This window comes from Phalaenopsis equestris, unplaced genomic scaffold (genome assembly GCF_001263595.1).
Source record: "Phalaenopsis equestris unplaced genomic scaffold, ASM126359v1 Scaffold000609, whole genome shotgun sequence".
Taxonomy (NCBI): Eukaryota; Viridiplantae; Streptophyta; class Magnoliopsida; order Asparagales; family Orchidaceae; genus Phalaenopsis; species Phalaenopsis equestris.
Genome location: NW_018165049.1, coordinates 628162 through 655722, shown reverse-complemented (window position 1 = coordinate 655722; position 27561 = coordinate 628162). Strand labels below are relative to the sequence as shown.

Below are 27561 nucleotides of genomic sequence, written 5' to 3'. Positions count from 1 at the left end.
CATTCTTTCTAGACTTGTTTGCCTCTGCTTGGTACTTGTGTTTTTGTTTAGCGATTTCCTTCCCAACATCCTCGTGGAGCTTCTGAATTTCGTGCACTCGTTTCTTGGCATCCTCGCTAATCTCTAATATTGGCAAGAGGGGTACTAAATCAAATGAAGTGAGCGGGTTGCGCCCATAAACAATCTCAAATGGGGTGTGTCCCATAATCTGACTCACAAATCTGTTGTAAGAAAACTCAGTCTGTGTTAGAAACAAATCCCATTGTTTAATATTCTTAACAAAGCATCTCAATAAATTTCTAAGGCTCCTGTTCACGACCTCCATGTGATCGTGTGTCTGAGAGCTGAAAACTAAATTTAACATAATGCTTAGTTTTTCCTACAGAGTCTTTCACAAGTGACTCAGAAACTTTGACATCCCTATTTGAAGTGATGGTTTTGTGTATCCCGTGTAATCTCACAATCTCCTTGAAATACGAGTCTGTGACATGAGATGCATCTAGTGTGGGCTGGCACGGTACGAGATGTGTCATCTTCAAGAATCGATCCACCAAAACCATGATTGAATTCTTGTTCCGCTGTGTCCTCGGAAGTCCTAACACAAAGTCCATGTTATTGTCCACCCATGGTGCCACTAGTTCTGGTAGTTTGTCTCCCTTCAAAAGTTTTGTCAAAGGGGTGGTGTTGACACTCAAGCTCCTAATGAATTGCCTGTAAAATGATGCTAGCCCTAGAAACTGCCTTAGCTCGGTGAACAATTGCGGTGCAGTACAGCTCACAATGACCTCTATCTTTTTTAGGATATATCTGAATGTCTGCATTAGACATGATATAACCCAAAAAACATATATGATTTGTCATAAAACGACATTTTTTTGGATGGGCATATAGCTTCTCGGCTCACAACACATTGAATACCGCCCTCAAGTGTTGTAAGTGCTCTTTCTCAGATTGATTGATACCAGCATCATCAAAGTAGATGTTACGACCCTTTCTGATTTAACCTATATACATTAATATATTATATTAAGTCGAGTGCACAACAATTTATTTAGCCTAAAATCTATTTGGAAGGAATTTCTTTTATTTTCTAATTTTCATTACACGGAGCTATTAAGTCACCAATAATAATGTAAAAAAATATAAATATCATTATCATTTCATTTTTCTTATATACATCAAAACTATTTACATCCAAAACATTTATATACATTCATAAAAATTTTCTAATAATCTCAGCAAAACATGCGAATCACCAATTCTCTATCAGTAAGTACTAACAACTCACTCTACTAAATCCTTACATTTTCTAAAAAATATGTAAAAATAATAAGAGAGCAAATAACTCAGTAGGTTACACGAAACCTACAACTGAAATCAATGCATGAAAATAGAACAATATGCATGAGTGCATTATAATTATGTCATGTATGCTAAATAAGTAAGTTTGTAGGTCACCGAACATGTATATAATATGAGATCACAATAGCAGCAATGTGTAAAATGCATATAATCAAACATAATTATTATCACACATATATAAGTTAGGTGATCTGGCTAATCATATGTGGTGTTTTCCCCATACCAATCATAGCTAAATAATTACCGTATCATATCATATCATGTTAGTAAAAAAATGTCAAAACAGTCAGTTAGGTGGTACAATACATGAGAGTCGTCATCCCCAACCTGTCGACACTCATATCTTTATAACTCCTAACATAAATCGGGTTTACACTACTAAACCATTTAAAGGAAAGCCCGTCGACTCACACTCCTGCACAAAGTATCATATCTCCACCAAATCATAGTAGTCAGTTTTTCTTGCATACACAAATTTCACAATATCATATCATTTTAAGAAGTTATAATATGCTTCACATCACAGAGTATATGTTAATCATGCATGTACAACAAAATAGGGAGATCCACAGTATACAATAATATATCAATCTATATGCACTATTGCATATTAAACAAGTATGCTGCTATCTTTGTGTTAGTATGTCATAATATACATAATTTTAATTACACTTTTATAAAATTTCATATAATTTAGATTAGGACTTTTGCCTCAAGCAAAAGAAATAATAAGTGATAATTCAATATGCATGTGCTAAAATGTGCAAAATAACTAGAACAACAACATATCAATGTTACACGGTGAAAGTTTACAAAATACTGAGATATCATCGATTTTACATGTTTTGGATGACAAAAAATTTAGAAAAAATGCAAAATCACTGAAATTAAAGGTAGGGTAACAGTTGTCTACATTGAGTCACTCAATTTTCCCAACTAGCCCGCAACATACTAATGGAGACACACCCCTCAAAATTGGGTTCTCATTCTCTCTCCTTTTTCTTCCTATTTTTCCCTTCTTTCTCATGGTTTGGGAAAGAAATTAATTGGGACTTGTAGATTCTGGAAAAGGTTTAGTGGGGTTTTTATTAAAAAATGAGCCATATATATATATATGCAATTATGAAATTGTTTATATTCATTTGCAAGTTTCATATAAAACTTTTTATATCTTGAAATTTAAAACTTAACAAATTATGAAAATATTGTCATAAGATAGATGTTATCTTGTCTAACGGTTTGAAAACTGAGTGTCAAACGACTTTGGAAAAATTATGTCCGCACATGTACATTTTTTAAGATATTATTGTTTACCATTAATCTTATAATTTTATATTTATAGTTGTCCTAAAAATATGAAAAATCATACTAATTAAATTTCATCATTTCTTATATTTTGGTGAAGACACTTTGTCAATCAGGCTTATAATAGTCATAAAAATTATTCAAAGTTTATAGATCAAATCTTTCTTTTATATATTTTATAATATTTATTTATTATTTTTTAATCAATTATTTTGAAAATGATTTGAAGTCCAAAATAACATAAAAATGTATCTTAATAGACATATTGAAGCATCTATTAAAAAAGTACAAACTCAAATATTTTGGTTGATACCTATATGTAAAAAGTCTGGGGTATTACAACATACAACTATAAATTTTTTAATGTGGTCCCGGAATACCTGATTCATCAACCTCATAAAAGTGCTGGGTGTGTTTCACAATTCGAAGGGCATAATTGTCCACTCCTATAAACCACCTCGTGTCTTGAAAGTGGTCTTTCACTCCTCTCTTGACCTTATTCGGATCTGGTGATACCCACTGTGTATGTCAATCTTGAAAAAATGATGGCTTCGTGCAACTGATTCAAAAGGTCTTCTAAGCTAGATATTGAAAACTAGTACTTGATAGTAATCTTATTGATGACATTGCTGTCAATCCACATCCACCACAAACAGTCCTTCTCGGGTACCATTAGGGCAGGACAACACAAGTACTGGTACTCTCTCCAACCAACCTTCTCACATAGATCCTATATATGTGCTACAGCTCCTTGTACTCTGCAAGTCACAATCTGGAGGCAAGTGTTGATTTGAAAAATACTGATCCTGGTATAAGATCTATGTTGAGCTGAATGTCTTTCAACCGCCGTAATCCATTTAGAAGACTGTTGGTCATCACATCCTAGAAGTCATGTAGCAGTGGAGGCAAGTGTTGATTTGACAAATATTGATCCTGGTATGAGATATATATTGAGCTGAATGTCTTTCAACTACCGTAATCCATTTAGAAGATTGTTGGTCATCACATCCTAGAAGTCATGTCGCAGTGGCTATGGTGGTGTTAGCATCTCACTCTCCTCCTCGATTCCTTTTAGCATGACCAATGCTAATGCCATTGACTCATCCCAAACTGACTGTATGAAGGTGGCCCTTGAGACTAATGCGTCCTCTGTGTCGCCTACACCTCTCGCTTCCTTAACAGTTACTATACAATGCACTTTTCATCATTTTTAAAAGTATTAGTTCTTATCGTGCCAAGTCTTTCGGTCGAACTGCCAAGGTCTCCCCAACAGAATATGACATGTGTCCATCGGGACCATACCGCACTGCACTTGCTCCCGTAACTGATCTCCTTTAAAAATTTCACAAGCAATTGCTGATCCACATGTATCTTATTTTTCTTCTTCAACCAGGTAAGGGAATAAGACTGATGATGTTTTTGCGTGGTCAATCCCAATTTCTTCAGCATCAGCGTGGATACATTTTCACAACTCCCACTGTCGATGATCAAACTAAACCTTTCCCTTTACTGTAAACTTGGTGCGAAAGATACTGTGCCTTAACTATGATTGATCCCGTTCCGACTCTGACTGCAAAACTCTCCGTATAACTAATAACTCTCTCGTCACCCTGGAGATGAAGTTCTTCCTTTGGACTATCCTCTGATTCCTTTTCCTCTAGCTCCTCGACGACGTCCTGATCTGCGAATGAGACAACTCATCTCGTGGGGCAATTGAAATTTGTGTTTGTAGTTGTGGCAACTGAAACGCCTCTTAGTAGGCACTGTACTCGAAGAGCTACCCTTTTTTGACTTCTTTCCACTTGAATCTGACTTGTCACTCCTCTACCTCATCTTTCCAACTCTTCCCGAGATAACCTTGTCGATTGCGGTAGCTGTAGGTGACTGTCTGATTGAAGACTGTTGCCTGCTCTGTATTTGTTGTCTTTCCACCTTCAAGGCTAAAGTTTGAACATCCTCTAGCGACCAATATGACTGTAACTGCATAACATTGCTAATAGTGGGCTTCAAGCCCCCATGACACCGTGCTATGGTGTGTACCTTTGGTTTGACCAACTCACACTTCATTTGCTATTGGTCGAACTATATTGTTAACTCCATTGAAATGTCTCTCTGCTGCAGGTGATAGAGTCTCAGAAACATGTTCCGACAGTAATGAGATGGAAGATATTTTCTCTTCTTGCTTTCTTTATCTTTTACCACTTGGTAATCTTATCATTGCCTTCTTCTTTTCTTCAAGTTGATGGCAGTTAATTTTACCCATTTATCCTCTGGTACTTTCTCATATTTGAAGATTCGCTCAATCGATTGCAATGAGTCGATAAAATTATTACCTCTTTCGAAATCTGATAGATCCACTTTAATGCCAAAGTCTCTGTGTCCTCCATATGTGGGCTCCTCTCTCGACCTCCTTTGATACCAAATTATAAAGCGACGTGGTTGGTATTCCTCGTAAATGATGTCTTTGTATTCAAATCCTCATTCCTATCTCTCTTTGGACTCTCTAGATTGTGTTAAAGGGTAATCTTTCCCTGGGTTCCATCATCAATATTTATGAGTCTTTGTTGAAGCAATGAATCTCCCTTTGTATCTCGTCCCAGGTAGGTTCCTACATATATCTCCGAGGTGCAAAATTAGGTTTTGAGTTTGAAAGGGCTGGTTGAGGGTAGAAAAGAAAAATTTTTGGAGTGATAAGGCGAATGCTAGGAAACCCTAAGATAAGACCAAGGCTAGGCTAGCTCTGATACCAAATGACACCGATATTTAATTCAATCCACAAAATAGAGACAATATTATTACTCAGAATAAATTAGATTACAACCAGGAATCAAAAGAAACTAGGAAAAAAACACAATAACATCAATATCCGGCTTAGGCCGGGAAGGAAGATCTGGGGATGACGGTGGCGTTGGTGCGATGGTTAGGGGTTGAAGTGGAAGGGGTTAAGGAATATGTGGGTGGAAGTAGGAGGCTGTAGTGTGACCGATGGCTAGGAGCAGGGAGCAGGGAGCAGGGAGCAGGGAGCAGGGTGAGTTGGTGACCGACAGATCTGGAGGCGTGGGAGAGGGTGGTCGTTGACTAGGAGTAGGGAAACGGGGGAGTTGGTGACGGGCAACGAGATTTGAAGGGGTAGGAGAGGGTGGTCGGTGGCTAGGCGTAGGGAAGAGGTGGTGTGGATGACTGACAACTGGATCAGGAGGCGTAGGAGAGGGTGTTTGTTGACAACTAGGAGCATGGAAGAGGGAAGCGTGGAGGGAATCGGAGGGATAATCATCACCTCAAAGTAGGATATAGTCAGAGAACCACCTGTCTTCGGATACAACCCAAGGGAAGAAGCATATAAGCAGAAATCTGAAACAACCCAGGAATAAGCCTAACTCAGCTAACAAAGAAATTTTTAATAGATAGGTAGGAAGGAAGGGGGAAAAGGGGCGGTAATTCTCGTCCAAGATTAACCGACTGGTCCAACCTCCCACCCAGTAGTGCGGTTCAACCCATACTCATGCCCCGCGTGAGTTACACACATATTAACATTTTATAGTTTACTAAACTTACATGAAAAAGATATGGCTTTGGAAGAAGGTTTTTTGATTTTTCAGCCATTTTGTTTTGATATTAATTTATCTGTGTGATTTTCAACCAACCTCTTTTAATGGTATCTATATTTGGATAGCACTAATTGTTTTATTATCTCGGGAAAGAGAAAAAGTGATTTAACTCTTTTGGAAAATAAATGTACTTCAGTTAAAGGTAACTGCCAAAATATATGTTGTACGATCAGATAAAGGGATTATATGCCGCTTCAAAAATTTTTGCATGAAGATAAGAAAAAAATAGTAATGCGAGTTGTGGGAGAAATATTTCTTCTGCATGGCTTTCTTCATATTCTCCCATTATGTAGCTCGTTCGAGGTGGTGACCATCTTCAAGAGTCTAGGTGGTGCTCCGACTGTATCTCAACCCCTCTGAGATATTTATCCATCCGTAATCCCCTCCAACCGGCGTCCGCCCCTCTTTCCCCGATTCCCTGTCACCCACCCAAGGACCCTTCCTGCTATTACCGTAATTCCCAACCTGCACCCCCCCATTGCCTTTCTTGTTCTTTGCCGCCGGCCTCTTACACTTATCCCTCTCGTAACCTACAACCAACCTCCACCTTGCCTGCTCCTTCCCCACCCGTAACTGCCAACAAATTCTCCATAGTCCTTCTAACCCTCCCATAATTGCTACAAACTTCCCTAACCTGGTAGCCAACCCCACAAATTCTTGCACGTATTTTCCAGGTGCTTCCAGAACTCCCTTCCAACTTCCTTTCCCTCACAACCATCTCCACTATGACCCCTACCTGTTGTCAAGCCGCCAACCACCACCCTTGTCATTGCTCAAGTGTGTCTTTTTAGGTTTATTATCTTTTATTTCCTTTTTTGAAGAGTCATTGTTGTAACCGATTTCAATTTCATTGCCTTGAGGTGCCTAGTGGAGTTTTTTATCGCTAGCCAGCTATAAGATTAGGTGTGGTGCGATGTGATCCCCATGGATGCCTGCCACCTTTTGATGGGAAGATCGTGGCAGTTTGACCAGAGGATTCAACACAACAGATTCAGAAAAAAACATATTTCTTTTCCAAGGATGGAAGCACATCATCCTACTTCTTTTAGCGGAGCCCGAGGCCACAAGAGCCCTTACAAGCAGAGCAATATTGATCAGACCGATTTTGGTGGCTACAAAGGGATAATAGGATTGATACACCAGCTCCAAACACGAGACATGCACGACAGAGTTTATTTTAGGATGTCATAGTCGACACCTTACCTCCGACGCCACCACCATGCGGTAAGGTTCTGGTTTACCTCCACTTCATATCTAGTTTACCCGACCGTTGATTACTTTGGGAGCATTCAGTAGCAAAGGCGGGACACACAGACTTAGTTCAATTCAGTCGTAGACTCTCAGAAGATTGGACTGATGTGGATGTTTACTCGTAAGTTGGGGAATACTCTCAGATGCCTTGGGAGATAATGCAATCGCTAGTGGGATCCTGGTGCAGCCAGGACCACAGACGAAGTATCAAAAGCTTCAATAGATGAAGTCGAAGCTCCCTCAACCCTGGGAGTTGACGTGGGAGTTTGGCTCGCTGAACCGACCAACCAGTTCGACATAGGGCTCGGTCCAGCAGGAGGCGGGATGCTCGTCACTCCAAGAAGCAGGAATTACTACCCGTAGCCCTCTCTTCCTTCTCAGCCTGAAACCAGCCCTTGCCCCTTCCTTTTGTGGTTGCCACCCAAAGGGGAGGGTCTCCCCTTCCTGTTTTAGCTCCTATCTATTATATATATATGAGTGGTTTTTTTGCTTAGGGTTTAGACTATTGTTTTGAGAATTCTGTCGAGCTTGCTACTGGCAGCTGCTCTGCCTTCTAGGGCTGTATACGATGGTGAGGAGGTGCTTTAGTTGTAAATTGTCTAAGATGACGACCATCTCTAAGGGTCCGGATGGTGCTCTAGCTATAGCTTAACCCCGCAGAGATATTTATCCTTTCGTAATGCCCTCCACCCGCTGGCTGCCCTCCAAACGACATCCCTTGCTCTTCCCTGATTCCCTGCGGTTCACCTAGGGACCGGATGGTGACCGTCTCTAAGGGTCCCTGTAACTTGTCTAAGATGGTGACCGTCTCTAAGGGCCCGGATGGTGCTCTAGCTGTAGCTTAACCCCGCAGAGATATTTATCCTTTCGTAATGCCCTCCAACCGCTCGCTATCCCCCAACCGGCATCCCTTGCTCTTCCTTGATTCCCTGCCGCCCACCTAGGGACCATTCCTGCTATTACCATAATTCCCAGCTTGCAACTCCCTTGCCTTCCCTGTTCTCTGCTGCCAGCCCCTGCCACTTCTCCCTGCCGTAACCTACAACCTACCTCCACCTAGCCTGCTCATTCGCTTCTGTAACTGCCAACAGGTTCCACCATACTGCCTTCCTACCCTCCCAGAGTTGCCACCCACTTCCCCAACCTAGCAGCCAACCTCCACAGCTTTTTGCACCTATTTTCCGGGTGCTGCCAGATCTCCCTTCCAACTTTCTTGCCCTCACAACCACCTCCACTCCGACCCCTACTCGCTATCCAACTGCCAGCCACCACCCTCGTCATCGCTCGAGAGTGTCGTTTTAAGTTTATATCTTTTATTTCCTATTTTGAAGATTAATCCTCACAACCAATTTCAATTTCAGCAATAATATTTCTATTTTTATTGTGGTTTGAGTTAACTCCGGTATCATTTGACCTTCTAATTAGAGATAGGCTTTTGTGACTTGCAAATGTGGGAGAGAGAGAGAGGGAGACATGGAAGAGAGGAGTAAGATGGAATCTAGATTCAAATTTTCATTTATTATTGAATGATTATTTACCATACTATTTATTTTTATTTAGAGAAATAGGGGTACATGAATATTCAAACTCAATCAAATTTTGATCTAAATAAATCATGAAATAGAGAGAAGCTAGTTAGTTGGAATTATCTCAAAGAAACGGATAGTTCTAAATTTAACATTGAAATAATTAAAAAATGCTTAAATAAGTCAGAACAAAAATCTTAATGCAAGTATTGTACTTCATCAGTAACATTATAGGATTTACCACATTTGACATTAAGAGGCCATCCGGAACGCTCTTCTTTCATGAAACATTTTCAAATAGATGGATTCTTTTTTACTATGGAAGAACTTTCAGACCACTCTCCTTTATATATCTGTCATATATTGGCACTAAGAGATGACTTCTCTTTCTAGTTTGTACTATGTCCCAAACCTAGTAGAAGACATGTTCTCCAGTGCATTAATGAAATTTTCATATAGGTTTTGCTAGAAAACAATGTAAAAAAGGAGGAGCTAAAGGCTCGAGCAGTTGCTCTGAAAGTTCTTGGAAAGCTTTTTAAGGTACGGATGATTTCATCTGCTATTTAATTATTATAATTTATCAAACATTATTTTGGATCAGTTTAAGCATGCTGAAGTTGTACTTCATGTACTTGAGAACTTCATACTATTATGCATGAAGTGAATGGTATGCTGATGCATTTTTCTTGCATATTCAAGGGAAAGCTTAAATTAATGGCCGAGGAACATTGGTAGCATGCTTTTTATATATTTATTTTTCAAAAATTTAAGACGTGTGTGCATCTGAATACATTGGCACAGTGGCTTAATGCGTTAGAGTAATATTTTTTATATGGTGCAATTTTAAATTGTCTATGCTATATTTCAGTGTACCAAACATAGCCGTCAAGCTGTGATGGACATTTTATTTGTTTGGTCATTTGCTTCCCGATAAAAGCAGTTGGTTATTTAAATGTTCAAATGTACTTTTTCATCCTAGTTTTAATGTCGAGGTTTCTAAAATAAAACATCAACTACATCTGCTTCTTTTTTGTTGTTGTGCAGTATTTTTTTATATTATGCATGAACTGTTTTCTACCGATCCTCTGGTTGGTAATTTCTTTCAGCCCTTAAATTACAACTCTTCTTTAATCCAAGCTTTTTGTTTCTGATGTCACCTACGGTCTTCACAAATACACCAGTTGGTTCCTAATGTTTTATTTATAGACTTCAGTAGAGGATGAAACAGCAGCCTGCTTGACTCAATTATGGTCATTCTTGAGCCTCTTCCAGCTTAAGCTTGAGCTTGTCTCAATTTATTTAGCTTTAACATCCTCTTACTTGAGCTTACATGACCTTGATTTTGATTGATTTAGTTGAGCTTGAACATAAACTGCCTCTCTGGCTTGTCTTTGTGCTTGTTTCGATTAATTGAGCTCGTCAAGCTCAATTCAATAAGTTTGAGCCTGCTCACTAGTTAAATCGTCATTTTGTCAAAGAGAGAAAACTAAGATAAATCCAAGGCAATGCAAATGATAGATCCATGGAAAGAAAGAAAGATAAATTAAAGGAAAAAAATTATAAATTAGGGTAGAGAGGGAAGAACTTAGATTTATAATATATATTTTTTTATTGTCTTTATTATTAAAGCCTTCAATTTATAAACTTATACGCGGTTCTAGTCCAACCTTGTTCTCTGAAGTTCCCTAGAAATTATCTTTATAAATCCTTTGCATAAATATCATAGGCAATTTGAGGGCAATTTAAATTGCCACCAGTGTACTTGAGACCCCAAATTTGAGCCAATGATATAACCTCCTTGCAAATACATTGATAAAATTCTGTACATTCTTTCATTAAGCCCTGCGTTAACAGGGGCTCCATGTAGCGGACGCCGTTATTTTTCAAGTATTCTAGAGGCTCCATACTAAGATTGAAGAAGGTATATTTGGAACCTCTAGGCTTTAAGAGGTGCCATTTGTGCTTTCTCTAGGCTGCTGTTATGTAAGATGTGCCATTCTTGCAGTCCCCTTTTACCCCCTCTTTTAGAAAGAATTTCCTTAAAGCTTTAATCACAAAACTACACGAACAAATGCCTGTTATATCAGGTTGGAGAGGGAATAAACCCTATTCAAGTTGAAGTTGAGTCAGCCCTAATTGCTATTCTTTTTCTTTTGTTTTAAGAGTTAATTTTTAAAGTAAGGGGCAATACCACCCACCGCACGCCCAATGATATTATCACTAATATACCTATAGGTCAAAAAAACCTTGCAGATAAGAAAATTATATTGACTATAAGAGAAAATGCTGAGAGAGAATTATGAAATACCAAAATGGAAATATTAATATGGGGAAATGGGAATTGACATAGATGTGTATCCATACATGAGATTGAATAAAGAAAGCCATAAAAGAAACTGATAATAGGCAATTCATTCTCAAGTGCTTTACGATATACTTGTGAGACAGCTCTTCTCCAATTTCAGTCTATTATAAGCAAAATAGCAGTAAAGCTTTGCAGCCAAATAAAAAATGAAACATAAAAACCATTAAAATTTTAGTGCGAGCAAAGCAATAGTATGTAATCATAATTAAATCCATTCCAACCAACTTTTTTGTGAGCATGGCTTGGCAAAGACAAGAAATTTCTTGCCCAAATAGGTCCAGCGAGACCATCGCGGATGCGCTGGGAATCAAGCGCGGATGCTTTGCAATGCTGACACGGGTGCGCTGTCTGAGAATTGGCTATGCGCGGGAGCGATGTAGTGAGAGCGGGTGGTCTACTTGGGCGCGGGTGCACCCTGTTTTTGGCACAGACGCAATTTGTTAACGTGGGTGTGCCATAAAGTAGCGCAGGTGCGCTAGTCCGAAAAATCTCTGTTTGTGATGATTTCTGTCCTTTTTCCCGCCAAAACAATGTCCAACCTGTCTCTTGTACAATTTAGACAAAAAAATTTTTCTCAAGCATAATATCAGCTTAAAAAGGTGTTGAAACATGGGAAAATATGCTAGAAAAATATTACATATTTAGCTTATATCATACCACTTTCCACTTCTACTCCTGCTCAATGAAAGAGAACTCTACTAGTTGGACTACTGGAGGCGTTGTGTCCAAACCCATGAAATTTGTAACACTTCCTCGCGACCATTATACTAGGTGTATTGTTCCTCTCGGGCTTCTTCCCACTACGATTTGCTCTATCATCTTTTTGACAGTTCTTGCTCCTTCATCGAGTGTACTCCTATTGGATCCTACTGTGGGTGAATGTCTGAATGAAGGCTGGGTCCTGATTTACTTGTGCTGTTTCTCCACCTTCACGGCCAATATCTGAATATCACTCAATGACCATAAATGCTGCAACTGAACGACATGGCTTATGGTTTCCTTCAATCATCCCAAATACCTGTCTACGACGTGCTCTTCTGGCTCAATCTGCTCACATTTCAGCATGAGTTGTTCAAACACTGCTGTGAACTCTTCCACTAACAACTCTCTCTGTTGTAGGTGGAGTTTTAAGAACATATCCCGACGGTAGTGTGGGGGTAAGCACTTTCTCTGCATCTCTTTCTTCATCTTCTCCCATGTAATGATCTTGCTCCTACCTTTTCTCTTCCTCACTCTCTTCAGATTCTCCCATCCCAAAGAGATACTCTTCTTCAGCTTTAAAACAGCAAACTTCAGCCGCCTATCAGCTGGTATCACCTTATACTAAAAAATCTGCAAAAAAAAGTCTACAACCACTCCATGAAGACATCTGGATTCATCCTCCCCTCAAAATAAGGTAAGCTTACCTTCACCGTCATGTCTCTATGTCCTCAAAAAGTCACTCTATTCCTCAACCTCATTTGATACCGAATCCCAAAACACCGTGACCTATCCTCTTCAATTGAATCATTCTTATGGGAGAGATTCAGATTTTCGTCCCTCTCATCTTCGAATCTCACAATCATGATCAACGGTGATCTGTCAATGAGTCACTTTCTCCATTCAACAAGTCTTTGCTGCAGTCGACGGATTTCCCACAGCATCTTTTCCATGATAAATTCTTGGTCAGCTTCCGACACTTGTCTCCTCAGTGATATGGCTAGCTTTTAGGTTTGGGAAGTGAAAAAGGGTGTATGGGTTTGAGTTAGGGTGCAAAAAATATATTTAGGGTTGCTGATTGGAATCAGCAAGGGGGGAATTAGGGTTAGGTCAAGAATTAGCTATAGTTTGTTGGGTTTAGGTCACCATAGGATGAAACTGGGATTGAGTTAGCTCTAGTACTAAATGATATCGGAATTTAACACTCAAGGGAAACAAATTTTATTGCTGAATTCATAGTCTGAAATTACAACAAACAATAGAGAAATCTAAAATTGCAAAAAAAAAAAAAAAACACAAAACTAGAATTAAGGTTGGATCTATAGTCTAAGTGGTGTTATTTGGGGTTTGGACCTCCAGGATGGTGGCAAGGAGGATGCTAACAAGCTGGAAACAGCAACAACAATTTCCCAGAGTCAGGACAGCAAGAAAGCAGCAGAAACAACTACATGAGGGTTGTTTTTGGGTGGCGGTAGCAAGGAGGAAGGGGAGGGAATGTGGAAGCAATTTGAGAAAGGATGAGGGAAAGATATAGGAAGGATAAACACCAAGTGGAGACCAAGATCCAACCAGAGCACCACTTGGAACCCTACGATACAGCCCATAGAGGGAAAAGGAGATGCCAACGGCTGTCCCAAAGCACTTCACAGCAAAAAAACTAAACCCTAAATGCCAACAAAAGCACATATTTATCCCTAGATAACTAGGGGTGGGCTTGCCCTTATAGAGGTGGAACTCCCCTGCCTAGAGGGTCGGCCACTCCTCCAAAACCATGGCCCAAACCAGTCCAGGTTAAGACGCCCCATGTCAGAATGTGTCTAGGCATAATATTGTTCTGCACATTAGATCACATAACCTGTAGAAATACTTTTTCCTCATTCACACAATGTCAATGCAATTAGAATCAGAGTCATGGTATAACCTAGATAGATATATTTGACTTTGTATTTTCCACCCAAGATTATATATATTTTTCTTTTATTTTAACCTCATGTAACATTGCGAATATAATTCTCATTGCGGTAGCAATAACCGTATGAGCAACTGAATGATTTTGAGCTTGAACTATTACTGTTTCATCCCCAACCTTATCCACATTAGATGCTCGATCTTCATTTCCTTCTAAAAGTTCTGCCATCTTTGTAGGATATGGAAGGGAAAAATATTAGCAACAATAGCAGCCTAAATTTGAGATATCTGGATTTGCAAAGGTAACATATTAGCAACAAGCAGCCTACATTTGAGATATCTGGATTTGAATGTGTTGGCTATTCCTTAAAGTTTAAAGCAACATCTGGCAATGAAATAAGCGTAATAGCACTCATGAAATTTTATAAATATAAACAGTTAAAATGACCCCTAAACTTAGTCGCATGAAACAGAAAGCACAAAATGTTAAGAATTGATGGAAGGGTAGTGTCTAATCTGTAAAACAAAAGTTTTGGCAATTGACTGCTCAACATAGATCAGTTCTAAAAAAATTGTCCTTGATAATGTATGTATTGCACGGCAAAATTTTTCATAATATGAAGAGAGATAATCTTTAAGAGGTTCTTTAGTAAAGTTTGATTTTTATTAGATATTACATAATTTCTCTTCATTCGATTCATGAATAATCAGCTGCATGAGCAACTTGTAGGATTAAAGTGCAACAATTCCTTAATCATCATACGGAAAGTGACTCAACTAAAAAAAAAAAAGGAAATCTCATACGCTTACATAGGCCTAAAAGGTGATGGAATATGAAATCAATATCTCTAAAAGTAGAGAAACCCTCATATACTTGCGGAAGAAGGGGGAGGTAGAAGGTTGTCCACCCTATAGCTTTCGAGATGCTGTTTAGGGCATCAAAAGGTCCAGCTAAGGAGGAGACGAGGGAGAAGGCAGCATCGCCATAGTTGCTGGGATGGAGGCTAGCATGCAGAGCTTGTGAGAGACTCTTCGACATGAGACGTGTGTGCTGTAAGACCTTTGTGTGGGGAGCTCATGCAGGAGGCCTTGACCTCACTTGTGTAATGAACAATCTTGGCTTTGCTCTTGCTCTGTTTTGCATCTGGTTCGATGAGAATAAAGGCAGATGTGTGGTGATGAAAACCTTAGGTGAGCAAGCTGCGTGAGTTACATTTTCGCTCAAATTTGAAGGGTTTGGAATGCACACAAAATGAAAGTTTTAGTGATTTCAAATACATTAGAAATTTACACTTAATTCATTTTACATCATACCAAACACCAAGGGGCCATTTGGAAACACTTCTTTATTTTATTTTATTTTATTATTATTATTATTTTAACGTTTTGTTTGAAACATAACAGTTTTGACATCAAATTTTTAAAATTCTTACATTTTATTTACAATACACCATTAGCACATCAAGCCAAACAGCATCTTTAGTGTAACTCTATGGGATTTTTTGCATATTAATATATACGTGTATTGATTAAAACTCTCCTAATCACATCTTTCTTTGCAGAGAGAAAAGAATACTTTACCTGTCGGTGACACATACAAAGCAGAAAATGGTTTAGATGATGATGATGATGGTAGCAGCTCCAATGATAGTTCTGATGAGCGACTACCTCGGCCTCTTTCATATAGAACTCCATTTATCACTCAGGCATGCACAAATAACTCATACTTCATAATTTGAAATTATAATGTTGTCTTTTTTTTAACTGATAATTTGTTTCCATCAAAGAATTGGTTTCGTTCTTTTTAGTGAAAGAAAATTTAACATTTCCTCATGCATGCTAATTTCTTTTGGTTTGCTCATTATGTCTATACTTGGGTTGGTGAAATTTCTCCTTAACGGTCAGCTTTTCATAACACCATTGTCAGTGAAGTATTACACGAGCTTTTACCTCATAACTTTTTTGGGTTTATGCATTTATAAATTGATAAGTTCTAAGTTTATATTATCTTCAATAATTTTGCTAGTAGAATTATCAAAGAGAAATAGAAGATTAATGAAGTGTTTTTTTCTTACAATGCTGCAAACTTTAGCATTAGGAGTCATATTAATGTTATGATTTATATTGATAAATTCAAAAAAAATAAATGCATAAGTTTATTCTTTATGTTAGCTAGTACAAGGGCATATTTGAAATTGAAAGCTTATATTACTATATAAGCATCTGAAATACAGTGTGACGTCCCGTTTCAGTTGTCACGACCCAGCCCGGGACTGGAGTTAACCATGACAGGAACAGACGGTCGGATGGTGGAAATCAATTATTAATTATTCTATTGTTATCACAAGGAGTTTAATATTCAAATAATACGTGAAAGCGTCACTAAAGAAACTAATTAAAATTAATAAGTAAAAATTGGTATATTTCTGGTTGTTATTCTCGCCTCTTGTATATATTTGCTTATATTCTATTCATCTTGTTCAAATGTTTAAAGTTAAATATGATATTAAATTAATATAATGAATTATTTAAAGATAACTCAAGAATAATCATACTTCTAAATTACTATAATCCAATTAAAAGAATTTAATATGCATGCAGGTCTATAAGAACTCTTATAATATGCTAATTTTTTATATTTTAATTAGCAATATGATATATGTTTTTGCATGCATCAATGAATTTTTCTAAATGAAAATACTCAATATTTTATAAATGATTACTTTAACTTTACTTTTATTTTATTCTTTATGTACGCATCTGTCTCTATGAAGATCACCGTAAAAAAACCTAACACATCCTTGACCAATATTGACCCGTTGACTCCCATCGGCACAACAGTATGCGATCTACACATCACAATTGTCTAGGGTGGTAAGACCCTTACCTACTCTTGACCGATATTATTCAGTCGGTACAGCGGTTAGTAATATAAACATTATAATTGTCTGGAGATGTAAACTTTGGTCTATTCGCCCCCAACCGATATTATCTCGTCGACACAACAGTTAGTGAACTAATTTTCACAACTGTCTGGGGTGGTAGAAAAATTTTTCATTAGCGGGTACACCGGCGTTCCCTGCCTGTATCATTAGAAGGTGAAATTCTCCTCTGCACATGCACATACAAACATTCATATATAAACTATTTCATTATTTATAAGATACATTATTCTTAAATATCTTTATGCATCTACTAACATGCATTTTTACCCTATTATGCAACTATTCGTTATACATAACTCTCATATCATGCATATTTCTATCTTATGCATATCTCTTACTTATATCATGTAAATCTTTTTCTCTCATACTTATCATACGTATCTGTCCTATCATGTCTATTTTGCAAGCATATCTTTCATGCATGCACATCTTTTCCTATGCTTCATATGCATATCTTTCTTATTTAATAGTATAAATGATCTGATTAAACTCGACCATACATTGAGTCAAACATACAATTTGAGATAAAAAAAATTATTGAAATTTAGAAATGCAATTACTCATCTCGGTTGCCATGCTAAAATCTTAATCTTCGTAACTAGTTGGCATTGAGATAAATTTTTCTTGAACTTAATACCCTATAAAACATAATATTAAAATTTAAGATTCAATTAATGTTCGTAAATCAAATTATTCTTATTAAATTAGCATGAGATTATTTTACCTGAAATTTTCGGAGCCTTCCTACGACGATCTTCTACATGCTTGCCTTGAACTTGCCGCCTCAGGTAGACAACTTGAAATCTTAAACGACTTAGTTCATAAAGTGTTTGAAATTGAAAAAATAAGTGATTTGCTAAACATACCTTAAATAGCCTTCTGAACAAGTAGCCCTTCTCCAAAGCTACCTAATCTTCTCTTTTTCTTAAATTTGGTTACTCCCTCTTAATCTTCCTGAATTTGCGGCGGAATTCCTTTACGGAAACTCACAAGTCACTTCCGATACAATTACAGAGCTTTCAACGGCTACCGGAAACGAATAATGCACGAAAAACGAGACATATCAAATCCGAAGCAATAGGAAGAAAGTGAACGTCTCAAATAGCTCTAAAACTAATTTCACACACACCAAAATTTTCCCTGGAGCCATGAAACAAGGTCTGCGGCATTCGGTTGTGCGCACGGCCTTCTGCAGGCCACGATTCCGCTACAATGCATAATCGCGGAGAAGCTGCGGGAGGAGCAATTGCTGTGCGAGGTGAAGGAAACGGGAGATGGGGAAGAGGTGCGGTGCACTGAGGCTTCACTGTGTGCCGCTCGCCCCTTGCTACAGTGAAGGATCGTGGAATCCTTCACTGCCAAGCAGCTGCAGTCGCGTGAGGGAGAAATCGGGATAGAAAGAAGGGTGTGCAAGTAAAATCGAGCGGAGGAAAGAGGAGTTCAAAGATTCTAAAGCTTTATTTGACGCTTATATTGCAAGGCAAGTGGGTGGGTACAATAATCGAGATTGGGAGTTTAACTTATAACTTTTAATTTTTATATCTTTCAATTCATTCATAATTTATGTATAGTATTATACATCAAATTGCTTGATTAATTCAGTTGAAATATGAAGAATCCGAAATTTGAGGTACATTTTAGATTGCCAAAAAATTTTAACCGATTTCTGAAAATGGATTATTGCAATTTTCCTCTCCTTATAAAATTTCGTCCTCAAAATTTATAAACTCCACATCAACTTTGAATATATACATTATGATGATGAAACAAAGAGTAATTACAAAAAAATATTTCTTGTCAAATGATAATTGAAACATATCAAACTCTGTGCATCAGTATCAGTAGCAACATGCTCATTCATCTCCTGATGGGTTAAAAAATAAACCCTTGGATGAATGTTTTGACTTGGTTGTTTTTTACAAGCCACAATATCAGCTTCTCCTATCCTCTGCTGACCGCTTTTAGATTAAATCCTTCCTGAAAATTCCTCTGAATTGGATTTCTTCCTGGGTGAGCATCTAATGTGGATCTCTGAATTTCTCTTTTGATGTCCAGACTGTCTGCATAAGTAAAACATCTTCAAGCCAAGTAAATATTCACCACTATGCTGCTTTCCACGCTTAACACAGAGTTGTATAGTCTTTTTGCCAGTCTAGCTAACAATTCCACCAATGTTGAATTTTATCTTATTCCTAATGGACTCTCTTTCTTCTGAATGAACTATTGGTGTCATTTCTTCTGAACTCTTCCTCTAATGCAAATCCCTTTGCTGCTAAGTCTGTTGAAAATCAATCACCCCAAACCTAGCCCTCTTCATTAGCACTGAATAGTTTTTAATTCCAAGTGACACTAGTGGCTGCCTGATTGAATCCTTAAATCCCGAAAGAAATCTGTGACTTTTCTCCTCTGCATTATGAATCAACTGGGGTGCATACCTTGACAACAGTAAATTCCACTTTGTATTGCATAACTGATCGATTTTCTTATACGAGCCTAATAAATTTATCCTGCATCTGTCCCCTCTGACTGATAGTGGCTGGTTATACATCCAAACTCTAAAGGTTTTCACGAATTCATCCCACTACACGAAGTGGCTGGTTCTACATCCAAACTTCTCCCGCATCTATCCTTGCCACCACCTCTTAGTTTCTCCCTCAAAGTAAACATGGAAAGGGTAACTCTCCGCTTCGGCGGACATGTCATACCATCCACCATAAACAACCAATTTTCAACTTCCACTGGCCTTTCTGCTCTAGAAAACAAAGGTGGCCCCATATCTTAAAAGAGCTTCAAGTACTTATTTATTGGTGCTCCTCTACTGGTACTAGTTTGAGATTGAGTATTCTTAATCAATTGAGTCACGGTCTTTGTCATATCAGAGAATGCATCAGCATTGACTGTGACATTCTTAGATACAATAAATTCTACATTCTCATCTCTAACAACTTCAGATCATCCATAATTCTGAAAAAACAACCATAAAATTTAATTAGATGCAATTAATTTTTTTTTGTCAATTATTAATTTTCTTAATGCAATTATCCTATTGACTCGTTAATTAAGATTCATGTTATTTAATCTAAACATCTGTTCTGATACCACTTTTGTCACGACCCGACTCGAGGCTTGAAGTTAACCAAGGCTGGAATGAACAGTCAGATGGTGGAGATCCATTCTCAGATATTCTATTTCTATTACAAGCAGTTTAATATTCAAATAATACGTGAAAGAGACACTAAAAAAATCAACTAAATTTAATAAATAAAAATTGGTACCTTTCTGGTTGTTGTTCTCGTTTCCCGTAGACATTTGCTCTTCAAATGTTTAAAACCTAAATATGATATCAAAATAATGAGTCAGCTAAAGATGACCCAAGAGTAATCACACTTCTAAACTACATCAATCCAAAGAAAAGAATTTAATATGCATGCGGGTCTATAAGAACTCTTAAAATATGCTAGTCTTTCATATTTTTAAAAGCAATCTAATATGCTTGCATGCATCAATGACTTTTTCTAAATGAAAATACTCAATCTTCTATGAATATTTATTTTAACTTTGCTTTTATGCTATAATTTACATACACATTTGTCTGTGTGAGGATCGCCGTAAACAGACTTAATACTCCCTTAGATGATATTGCTCTGTTGGTTCCTGTCGGCACAACGGTTGGCGATCTACACATCACAATTTTCTAGGATGGAAAGACCCTTACATATCCTTAATCGATATTATCTTGTCGGCATAGCGGTTAGTAATGTAAACATTACAATTGCCTAGGGAGGTAATATCTGGTCAACTCGTCTTTGACCGATATTATTCTGTCAGCATAGAGGTCGATAAACTAACTATAACAATTGTTTGGGGTGGTAGAAAAACTACACCGGCATCCTCTGTTTATACCATCATGGGGTGAAATTCTCCTCTAGATATGCACATACAAGTATTCACATATAAATTATTTCATTCTTTATAACATACATTATTTTGAGATATCTTTATGCATCTACTAACATGCATCTTTAATTTGTTATGTACCTATTCATCATACGTAACTCTCATATCATGCATATTTCTATCTCATGCATATCTCTTACTTATATCATACATATCATTTTCCCTCGTGCTTATCATGTATATCTATCCTATCATGCCTATGTTGCATATTATGTATATCATAAATATCATGCATATCTTTTCTTTATGCCAATCTTACATGCCTATGTTACATATAATGTCTATCTAAATACCATTCATCTCATGAATGCATATTTTTTTTTATTATGCTTATCACACATATCTTTGTTATCTAATAATATGAAGGATCTGATTAAACTATGACATACATGAAGTCAAACATACAATCTGAAATAAAGAAAAATATTGAAATTTAGAAATACAATTACTCACCTCGGTTGTCACGGTAAAATCCTAATCTTTGTAACTAGCTGGTGTTGCGATAACTTTATGCTGAACTTAATAACTTATAAAATATTATATTAAACTTTAGGTTTCCATTAATTTTCGTAAATTGAATTATGCTTATTAAATTAGCATGAGATTATTTTACCTGAAATTTACGGAGTTGTCGTATGATGATCTTTTACATGCTTTCCTCGAACTTGTCGCTTCAAGTAAATAACCTGAAATCTTAAACGATCTAATTCATTAACTGCTTGAACTTGAACTCAAAATATAAGTGATTTGCTAAAACATACCTTAAACAGTCTTCTTGACAACTAGCCCTTCTCCAAGGCTTTCCAATCTTCTTCTCTCTTCTTCTTAACTTTGCTTACTTCCTCCTAACTTTTATGAATTCGTGTCGGAATCCTTTTACGGAAACTCTCAAGCCACTTATGACACTTATGACACAATTTTGGAGCTTCTGATGGCTATCAGAAACAAACAATATATGATAAACTAGATAAATATCAAATCAGAAGCAAGAGGAGGAAAATGAAAGTCTAAGTAACTCTAAAATAAATTTCACACTTATCAATTTTTTCCTAGAGCTTACGCCACTTAGGTCGCGTTTGGGACAGCTTGTGTTTATCCAAATAAGCAGCTTATCTTGAAACGTGACCCACAGAGTTCAACCCGCGACCTGCATTTAATGTAAAAACCTAACCGCATTTTTGGATAAACTATCGAAACATGTTTTCCAAACGACGAGGCGACGTTTTGAAAATGCTGCCAACACTTTTAAGCTGCCTCGAACAGGCTCTTAGTCGTGCGCGCGACGACTTCATTGTGTGCCTCTCGCCCCTTCTATATTGAAGGATTGCGGAATCCTTCACTGTCGCGCTGCTACAGCCGCGTGAGGGAGAAATCAGGACAGTGAAGGACAGTTTGCGACCAAAACTGAGAGGAGAAAAGAGAAGTTCGAAGATTCTGAAGCTCTGTTTGATGCCTATATCGCGGGGTAAGTTGGTGAGTACAATATCTGAGATTAGGGGGGATAATTAAGGATTAAATGAGGTTCAATTAACTTATAACATCTGCTTTTTATATCTTTCAATTCATTAATAATTTATATATAATATTATATATCAAATTGCTTGTTTTTAACACGTAGAATTTTATAAAATTGATTTGATTGAAATATGAGAAATCCAAAATTTGAGGTATATTTTAGATTGCCAAAAAAATTTGTCCGATTTCTTAAAATTGATTATTACATCAGTTACCCGGAAGGAGAGGAAATAAATAATTGAAGAAGAAGCGAGTAGGGAAACCGAACAGATGAGAGAGGAAGTGAGGGGGGTCGGAAGCCAAGGAGGCGAGTTTGCCCTATAAATACTACCTGCAAGAGGGATGAAAATGTGAGATTTACTTACCCAAAAGTCGAAAGGCGTGGAAAACATTGGACCTAAGTTAAGGTTTTCAACTAGCTGACAACGGGGAAGCTTGAGGAAGTATCCGCGTCAAACTTCGAGGGGTTTAGTGCGAAGGAGAAGTGGTAAGGAGCGAAGACGAGCATTGCACATAGAGGAGAGGCGGGAGGTCTTGGCGTTGTTGTCGATCAGCGAAGGAGTCAGTGTTGGTGTCATGCGACTGATTGAAGAATTGAGCTTTGTGTGACGGAGGAAAGAGGCCCCGCGACCATCGCAAGCAAGGGGAGGAAGCGACTACACATTGATTAGGGCTTGATGAGGTAAGCTTTAATAAAGTTAAAGTTAATTAATTTAATATTAAAATTAAGAACACACACACACACACACACACACACATATAAGAAAATTTAAGCGGGATTACATAAAATAAAATAATGAAAATTTTATACTTAAATAACACAAAGTAAATAACTAATTAAAATAATATAAATTCTTAAATTTGTATTTATGTAATACCAAAATAAATAAATTAAATTTTAGTACTATAAATATCATGTTTATGCTATGTTTTCAATTTTAGAATAGTCGACGTTAAGACAAATCAAATAACAAATTAATCGTTATCGATGTGAGTATTCATGTACTTGGTTATGATAAATTTTGTTTCTTCTCGATCAAATACATTAATATGGTTCTATTGAATTTTGTTAATATTGTAAGAATTACCTGTGTGCTCAGTTTTATTTAAATTATCGTGGATATTGAATCTTGTACAAAAATATTGATTGATATGCAAATGAGAATGAATATTCATTATTAAAAAGTGATATTTTTATAGTATGTATGTGCATGCTTGACTTTGATGGAGTCACCCCTTTTATAATACTAGTGGGGGAATGTTGTTATACTCGTGCACATAAATGAAAAATAATATTGATTTTCAAATAACTTAAGTGATATAATTTTTAGACGGTGTTCCTGTGACAGTTGTACAGATATAAAATAATATGATATACTGTTGATATTGTGAGATTCATTGAACAATATCAAAATATTTATGTTGATTTATTAAAAATTTATCGGATACCTATATTATTTTTCTATTTTTCTTTGTATTGCTATAGTTTAGAAGTATGAGTATTTACTGACTTTTTTTAGCTTACTGTTATTTTAAACTAACATTTCAGATTCAATAAAGTGATTAAAATATGCGTGATAGAAATGAAAATATTTATAGAAGACACGAATAACCAGTAATAAGGTAAATTTAAATATACTATTTTAATTTAATTTGGTTAGTGATTATTTCATTTGTTAATTGTTAGTTACAAAAATAAATAGGGAAAAAATTAATTCTCACCGTCCGACCGTTTGTACCTATCAGCCCCAGGCCGGAAGGTGACATATAACATGCTTATTAGGAAAGTAGAGATACTAAAAAATGGAATTTGTTCCAACTTCGTAACCTAGTAAATTTATTTGCGATAAAGCATCAGGAAAATCATTCTAGGACTGGAAAACTAAATTGTTATTGGAGATTCACATATGAAGGTATTCTCCCATTTGGAAAATCAATTTTCCTGTTCTTGAAGAAACCAACATACAAAGAAGGTATGACAAATCTTTTGCTCATTATGATATCAATTTGATACAGACCTTATGACAGGCCATTGTTGATGATTTTATCTTACTTTTTGTCCCATATTATCTTTAGAATGGTTGTTTTGTTCTTGAATCCAATCATTAATTGAGGGCAAGTGGACTGAGATTATAGAAAGTAAAATAAGAGAGAAAATAAGGGGTTAAGTAGCCAAAATTTCATAAAGAGGCTCTTGGTATCGTTGAATTTTGTAACTCGAGAGTTTTATAAAGTGTAAATTCTATGATAGATAATGAGAGCCCGTGGGGAGAGCACAGAAGGGAGAGGCGAGAGGAGAGGGGACATAGAGAGAATAAGGAATATAAGAGGAAAAGGGGATTGCTTCAAAATTATAGGTATCCCAATTATCAGCACTAAACTACCTATTTATAAAATAAGGTAACTTCATAAATCCAACTTATTTAAAGTTTAAATCCTCTAGAATTTTGAAGGAGCAAGATAAATCTAGAATAATCTTTAGGAAAAGGTTAGTTTAGTTGTTTGTTTTATATCAACGATCAACTATTATAAAATCAAAGAAACTATAACAATTCAAAAATATTAGAAAAACTCAAAAAATGCTTGATAATCCAAAAATACTGCTGATATAAATTTTGTACAGTGTCAACTTTCCGAAATTGATATAAGTTTTCCCTTAAAGAGTTATGCATAAGCTTTTTCATTTTTTAAAGTTTGGTTTTGGAGGTAATTGTGATGCAATTAGTTCGTAAATATTAGTTGAGTTATCAACATGTGCATATTGAACACAAGAATTAGAAATGTGGAGGCTTTATTTACAAATATTATTATAATTTACACAAATTTGCTTGATCGCCATCGTAGAAGAGGATAACCAATCACATGCCAATTATAGCATTGATCATATAAAATCAACATCTAATTTTTAAGCGAAAGAAAGCAACAATTTGGAATGCACGAAATTGGTATAATTGATGAAGAATCTTGTTAGAATGCATGAATCTATGGGCCAGTCAGTTTCTTCATTTCGAGTTCCTTATGAATAGTAGTGGTAACAAAAGGTATCTTAATTTCATGCTAAACAATTTGGTCAAGGTTAATCTCAAACTTTGGCGTAAAATCAAGTTTAGGTGTAACCTCATGTTCAAGCTTAGCAAGAGGTTCAAGTATTAATAAGTGATTTTGATAGTCATCATCAAACTTGTGTGGAATATCCAAATCATTGCAATAATAATCTTCATATTTTTTATGAACTTTTAGAGTTCAAGAAATTGTTGTATCATATGATTTGCCATCATAATAAGATTTTGCTTTGGATGGGGATGAATGTGGCAATCGTTATGCATAGGCATCATAATACACATGATTACAATAAAAATATTAAGTATGATCATGCTTTAGTATCATGGTGAAATTCTCTGATGATAGCCGTTCACTCAGTCTTATCAATCGATTTAGTATCGCATGGACATGGTTTTGTCGAGCCCCTTTATCTCACCTACACGCAAAAACAAATTCAAAGCTCTTTTAAATATTTGTAGCATCAATTGCTTGGAACACTACCTCTCACCATTTCTCCAACAATCCAACTCCCACAGACTTCAACAATGTGCCTTAACTTACCATGCCTATCACAGATAAAATATCAGAACATGTGAGCTTGGGGATATCAACATATTTCGGAAGTCATTTTATCATTTTTATTTTTAGTATCCATAAGATTGTATACATTTTGGGTGTCAATCTTATCCTTCCTCGCCTTTGAGATATTGTCGGTCATGTCTAATCTTGTTTTGTGCTTATGAATGATTCAGTGAAACTAGTACTACAAATATTGTATCTATAAGGTTGTATATTTTGGGTGTCAATCTTGAACTTCCTCACCTTTTGAGTTATTGTCGGTCACGTCTAATCATGTTATGTGCTTATGAATGATTCGGTGAAACTAGACCCACAATCCCTATATATTGAAATTGGGTCTACGTCAATTTAAATAACTTTTTCTACTTGTACATTTTCTCTTTGGTTTGCTCGTTATATCCTGAAAAGAGGCAACTTCTGGTTGCTGACTAGACTCCTTAGACGCCATGACTTATTACTCTTCCACGATGGTAGACTAAGTTGATTGGTATTCTTAGGATGATTTATATGGGGCCTTGATCTAGTTTGGAGGCATATGAACTTCCTGTTCTACATAGTGTACGAAGCAGTTTTTTGCATTGGGGTATTATATAAATATCACTCAATCTAACACCTAAACTTTGTACTTTGTTATTTACATTTATACCACCCAAATCTTTCATGCCACATCAAAGTATCACGATTTTAACTTCTAAGAAGTGAAATACATCTTTCCATGCATAGGTAAGATGGCATATATGTAAAAATTAAAGTTTAGGTGTTTGATGTGTAAAGACACAGGAATTAAGTGATATGTATGAAAATCTTCCTTCTATAGTTCTTGCTTATCATGATCAATGTATCTAGATATTGCTCCAATAATTCACACGCATTCATTATTACTACTAGCAGTAATCAAATAGTTTATTACTATATATCATTTCTTAAACCTATGTTCTCTTGGTTAGGGCATTGGCCGGCTCTTTAGATGTCTCTGCAATCCAGCATATGATGTTGATGATGATGAGCCTCATAATAAATGATAAAAAAGAAAAGAGCTGTTTGTGAGAACATTTGATGGCTTCCTCTTTATGTTATTTTTTTAATTAAAATTATATTATAATTTGCCACTATGTAAATGGGATTGTGTTTCCTTGGTTTTGTTAAATCTTTCCATTGAACATAACTTCAGTTATATAATTTATTTGTTTTGATTTTTTTTTTATAACTTAAAAAAGGAATTTTCAAATTAGCTGGAATCAAATATATGGCTGTACTGAATGGTTTGATTGGTGAAATTAACAAAATACACGAGTGATCTCTCTCTCTCTCTCTCTTATATATATATATATATATACGCCGCGTATTTAAATTAGTTTGTCGGGCATATGCTTGTCAGTTGTAAGTCCCCTCTAGTCTGAGGTTTAATTCCCCCGAGTGTAGGGCGTGGTCCTCGAATTATAGGCGCATGAGGGATGACCAGTACTCTCCAGCCATTCTTTTGTTATATATATATATAT

General features: G+C 36.4%; 1 protein-coding gene across 1 annotated transcript in view; it reads left to right on the top strand.

The window, feature by feature from the left end:
• LOC110029907 (chaperone protein dnaJ 10) overlaps positions 1-27178 on the top strand; it is a 38183-nt gene extending 11005 nt beyond the window's left edge. Inside the window, exons 8-10 of the mRNA XM_020732394.1 lie at positions 9512-9592; positions 15587-15730; positions 27010-27178. Of these exons, the coding sequence (XP_020588053.1) occupies positions 9512-9592; positions 15587-15730; positions 27010-27084 (300 nt within the window). The 3' untranslated portion in view covers positions 27085-27178. The remainder of the gene's footprint in view (positions 1-9511; positions 9593-15586; positions 15731-27009) is intronic.
• The last annotated feature ends 383 nt before the right edge of the window (positions 27179-27561 follow it).